Source organism: Labrus bergylta, chromosome 17 (genome assembly GCF_963930695.1).
Source record: "Labrus bergylta chromosome 17, fLabBer1.1, whole genome shotgun sequence".
NCBI classification, from domain to species: domain Eukaryota; kingdom Metazoa; phylum Chordata; class Actinopteri; order Labriformes; family Labridae; genus Labrus; species Labrus bergylta.
In genome coordinates, this window is record NC_089211.1 from 17,142,991 (window position 1) to 17,147,887 (window position 4,897).

General features: G+C 37.5%; 1 protein-coding gene across 2 annotated transcripts; it reads left to right on the forward strand.

Moving 5' to 3' along the window:
- Nucleotides 1-537: 537 nt before the first annotated feature.
- ptcd2 (pentatricopeptide repeat domain 2) lies at nucleotides 538-4,617 on the forward strand. Of its 2 annotated transcripts, none has more exons than XM_020634654.3 (10): nucleotides 538-680; nucleotides 1,478-1,570; nucleotides 1,663-1,792; nucleotides 2,539-2,656; nucleotides 2,790-2,868; nucleotides 3,011-3,102; nucleotides 3,226-3,339; nucleotides 3,447-3,521; nucleotides 3,611-3,724; nucleotides 4,058-4,617. In XM_020634654.3, exons 1-10 carry the CDS (start codon nucleotides 545-547, stop codon nucleotides 4,277-4,279), a joined length of 1,173 nt encoding a protein of 390 aa, XP_020490310.3. In that variant the 5' UTR covers nucleotides 538-544; the 3' UTR covers nucleotides 4,280-4,617. The 2 variants fall into 2 exon arrangements, with proteins under 2 accessions (XP_020490310.3, XP_020490311.2); XM_020634655.3 differs by having other exon boundaries at nucleotides 558-680; nucleotides 1,462-1,570.
- The last annotated feature ends 280 nt before the right edge of the window (nucleotides 4,618-4,897 follow it).

Below are 4,897 nucleotides of genomic sequence, written 5' to 3' on the forward strand. Positions count from 1 at the left end.
GGACATAAAAACTTTGTTAGGCTAATTGAATACGAAACGGATATATAAATACCACCAAAAGTGATTGTCTAAGCGTCTGTTTCCCAAATATTTATGAAGCATCCTGACAGCAGGAAGCTCAGCAGACAGGTTTGAAGTTGTTGTCAGTACAACACCACCACCTGTAGGATGAAAGGTGTCGAAGCACTGTTGCTTAGAAATAAAAAAAAATAAAAAAGGTTTTCTTTTTTCAGTCATATGAAACGAGGAGTTCAAAAAAATAAGCAGCAGAAACAAGTGACGCTGGCACTAGAAATGGTAAATTAAAGCATAACAGCAACTTATTTCTGCACTGGATCACAGGGCGCCGCCATATTGAACGATACCAATTGATTCCTTCGCATTTCAAAAACACAAACAAAGAGCCACACGCACATACACCACTCGAATTGAATACATATTAATTAATTCCACTTAAAACTAAGGTTCAATATATTTTCGGTAGCTATTAGCGTTTTAAACTCTATCCCACCGACATCGATGGTGTAGCCTCCCCTTTGTTTTCATGTGGATGGTACAGTCAGTGGGCACTATGGCGCTGGCGAGAATATCTACATGTTGTCGGTGGTTAGTACGTGAACCCTCTAAAGGACTGTTTTGTGGTGTTTTACAGACTGGTTTGATTGGAGGCTGCATAGTAGGTAATACGACAAAAACTCCGTGACTACCCGGCTGTCTGATACTACATGTGACCATTTAAGCTGGCGTGTTAAAAGTCAGAGAAGCTACACCAACTTAGCACATAGTTCTGTGTATATATGTTTATTTCTCGTTTACTGCACATAGTTCTGTGTATATATGTTTATTTCTCGTTTACTGCACATAGTTCTGTGTATATATATTTATTTCTCGTTTACTGCACATAGTTCTGTTTATATATATTTATTTCTCGTTTACTGCACATAGTTCTGTTTATATATATTTATTTCTCGTTTACTGCACATAGTTCTGTGTATATATATTTATTTCTCGTTTACTGCACATAGTTCTGTTTATATATGTTTATTTCTCGTTTACTGCACATAGTTCTGTATATACATATATTTATTTCTCGTTTACTGCACATAGTTCTGTTTATATATATTTATTTCTCGTTTACTGCACATAGTTCTGTATATATATATTTATTTCTCGTTTACTGCACATAGTTCTGTTTACATCTGTTAGTCCGATCACTGTCCACTTATATCTACTCTTTTATATTTTGGTATTTTGAAGTTAAGTTTAAGCTTTTAAGTTGTATTTAAATTGACACTTTATATTGAGGTTAAAAATGTTTTGTTTACTTGCACTGTTGTTAATTTACTGCTCTGTGTGCCTTTGAAGCTTTTCTTACTATTTTGTTTTGCCCGATGGTGATTTCTGACTATATCGCCATCAGCTTTAACCACTCGATCATTTGCATACTTTTGGCATCTAAAGAACTTTGCTTTTGCAGCTAAGAGGCATCTCTTGTCAGAAGATATTATCAAACTACAAGACTTCCAGCAGAGAAAGCTGGCAGTGGCACACATTGCCGATAAATCAAAAGGTGAAGTAGTTCTTGACCCTGCATACAAGCCGCCGTTTTGTATCATGTGTTTAAGGTTTATTCAAAGCTCATGTTTCTACTTTACTTTGCAGGAAATTATTTTGAGCTATTTCACCAGAAGCTGCAAAGGAATGAGATGATATTAAGAGACGAGCTGAAGCTTCTTCTTCACTTGTGCCAGTCTGCAGATGACCTGGTGATAGCCAAAGATGCTATACACAGGTAAAGTATTAACTCTAATATCAGTTATGTAAACATAACAGGGTTTTTGTATTGTAGTAAGTGCCACAAATAACTGAACGTCAAATCAACAAGATTAAGGAACAGCTTCTTTTCACACTCCATCACTCTTATAAATGGATTCTGTCACGCAGTGTCAGAAACAGTCTCTTTGCAATAACCCCAGTGATAGTAAACATCCACAGGTTGTTGTCTGATATTTACAGGTCTAATTGCAATATGCTATTGTAAACAAATGTATGGTTGTTGCCTCTCTTTCTAGTCTAAATTAGCCACTTCTTCTTGAAAGAGATTTGGATATCTTAACCTGCGAGTTGGGCAAGGCCACTCTTCCAAAACCCCTTCAATAAAATCATTAAAGTCCTCATAAAAGGGGACTTTGAGAGTATTGCTGCATTCATGTGCTGCTCAGGTTGTCCCAAGTTTCCGTGTTGGGCAGGGCTCAGGTTATTGCTTTTGGTATAACATAAACAAATACATAGAGAATGAACAGTATCTTTCTTTTACTATCTAGCCTGACAGTGAGTCATAATTGAAAAACAACATAGAAATTAAATGTAGGAATTAATAAAACATTTGTACTGGTTTTAATAATCTGGTTTGCTTTGTGTTCAGGGTTTAGGCACTTTACTTAGCAAAACAATTCTCCTCAAAATGCATCTGGCCCTCACGAGTTGTTATGTCTGCTGAACTGTGTTAAGGTGATCCCTTGATTTGCTTTCACAAAGGTATCATTCAGAGAACCAGAATCTGCTTCCTGAAGATTTTAAGTTTGGGCCTCTCTTCATGAGACAGTGCTATGAGCTGGGTATGGAGGACTTGGCTGCTGCTACACTAACAGACAAGGTAACACATGATTAAGCTATAACTAAACTGTGGCTATATTAACACCATCAGTTTGGATACAAGAGGAAATGTTGATCCTTGTTTTAGGGGAAGACTTGAACTTGTAACATTTCCTCTAACCCTGTTTGAACAGAACCTGAGAGGCTTTTTCAGGGACGTGACCTCCTTTAACATCGCCATAGATATGTTGTTCACAAAAGGCTCTTATGAAGGCAAGTAACAGATTATCTTTCCAAGTCTTTTCCTCAGAATATGTTTACCAACTTTTTTTATCATCTTATATTTTGGTGCTTTTGTCTGAAACGTTTGTGCCAATGAAGCCTTTGTTTTTTTGTTTTTTTTTGGCTTTTGCAGATGCCCTGGAGGTACTAAGAACCATGAAAAGCCAAGGTATAATATTCAACAAGGACACAATGATACTGGCTTGTGGAACCCTCTACAAACTGGTAAAATATATGTTGGTGATAAATGCATGTAAACATTGCAGTCCTAAGAGTTAGATGTGTGGGGAAATTACATCATGACCTTTACAGTCAGTCATTTTTTTTTGTTCTGTTCATGTTGGTCAGAACACACCAGAGTCTTATAGGATCTGCAGCGCTTTGTTAGAGGAGGGGCAGACCAAGGGGAACAACCTCCCCAGACATGCTTACTGCTTCGCTGTAGCATTAGCGTTAAGACAGGTGGGTTATATTCTTTTTTTTCTGTTCCCTTCATGAATCTGAAATATGCTGCAAAAATAAAAGTTAAAAATGACTCATAATCTGTTCTGTCTCTTCCTACTTTCAAGAATGACATTAAAAAGGCACAGTCATTGTACTCTCGGATAATGAACACAGACAGCAGGTTATCCCAGAATTTAAAGGTAAGGCTGTAACAAGTACGTTTCTGAGGATGGCCTTTTATTAAGGCTGTTGTTAGATCATTCATCTTTTCCTTTTCATTGTGATGCAGGTTGTACTACGGATAATGTCAGGGGCACTGATGGATGCTGTCTCCATCCTGTCTGCGGCCATGTTGTCTAGAAGTCCGTCTTTTGTGAAGAAGCCTGAATTTTCTCAGGAGGTGGTAAGTCAGACATCTTGCTCAGTAACCTAGATTTGACTTATACTTGGGGGGGGACAAATAAATACAACTTTAAAATGATAAGCTAGCTAGAGGGGCAGATAATTTGTTCATTCAATTTACTTTTGTGCTGGGAAGGATGTTTATGAATTTCTTTAAGGTTTTGTGTCAGTAATATAGCAAACCTCGCTTCAAAATCAAAAGGTTTAAGGTATCCTTTACTGGGATTGTTGATCCGAAGTGACTGTGTGGAGATACAACTCTGAATAATTAAAACAGTGACTTCAAAAGTACTTTGAAGGGTGTAGTTCAGCAGCCTCTTGTCTCCCTTTTCAGATAGATATGATGCGCAGTCAGAGTGAGGACGGACCACTCATGATGAAAGTGGAGCAGATAGTGACTCGGCTGGAGCAAGCCAATCAGGTGACCCAGCAGACCCTGGATGACATGCTCTGCCACACACCGTCAGGGAAGAGGAAACCGTCACCGATAACAGTGGAGAGAAGAACAAGCAGAAGAAGTTTGAAGTCTCTAAATTCAACTCTGATGTTAGAGTGATAGGAGCTGTGTGCCATCCAAACGCCTGCTTTATAGTAAAAAGCCTGGAACAAATGGTTAAAAAGTCAACAGACTGGCTGGAATTGACTTTGATAAATTCCTTATCTACCTCTTCAAAGCACTTACAGACGTCCCTCTATACGTTTGACTTTTGTCCTGTCTCTACCCGGAATTTAAAACACCAGTCATGTTTGTACTTCAGTAGAAAGGTTGCCGTGAGAAAATCACAGCTGTAACATCATATAAACCAGTATGGATTTTCTTGCAATAAGTGTTTTGAGAAGATTATGTTGTATATAGAAGTGTGAATGGGTGATTAAAGATAAATGGAATATTTACTTGTGATAAAAAGATTATTTTTGTTGCTTTGCTCATCAGGGTTGTGAATTAAATCAGTTATGTTTTATCCACCTCAAAGCATTGTTTTTCAGCTATCTCAGTGTCATTAAACAATCAGCTGCCCCGATTATATCTAAATTCCTCCTGTTCACATCGACCAGTAAATGCAGCACATTTAACTAATGATGTGCGGACAAAATACAGAGTGCTTGTGTGGGTTTTAACCTGTCAATTTTTTCAAAATATTATTTGTAAACTTAGATATTTAGATATTTTTAG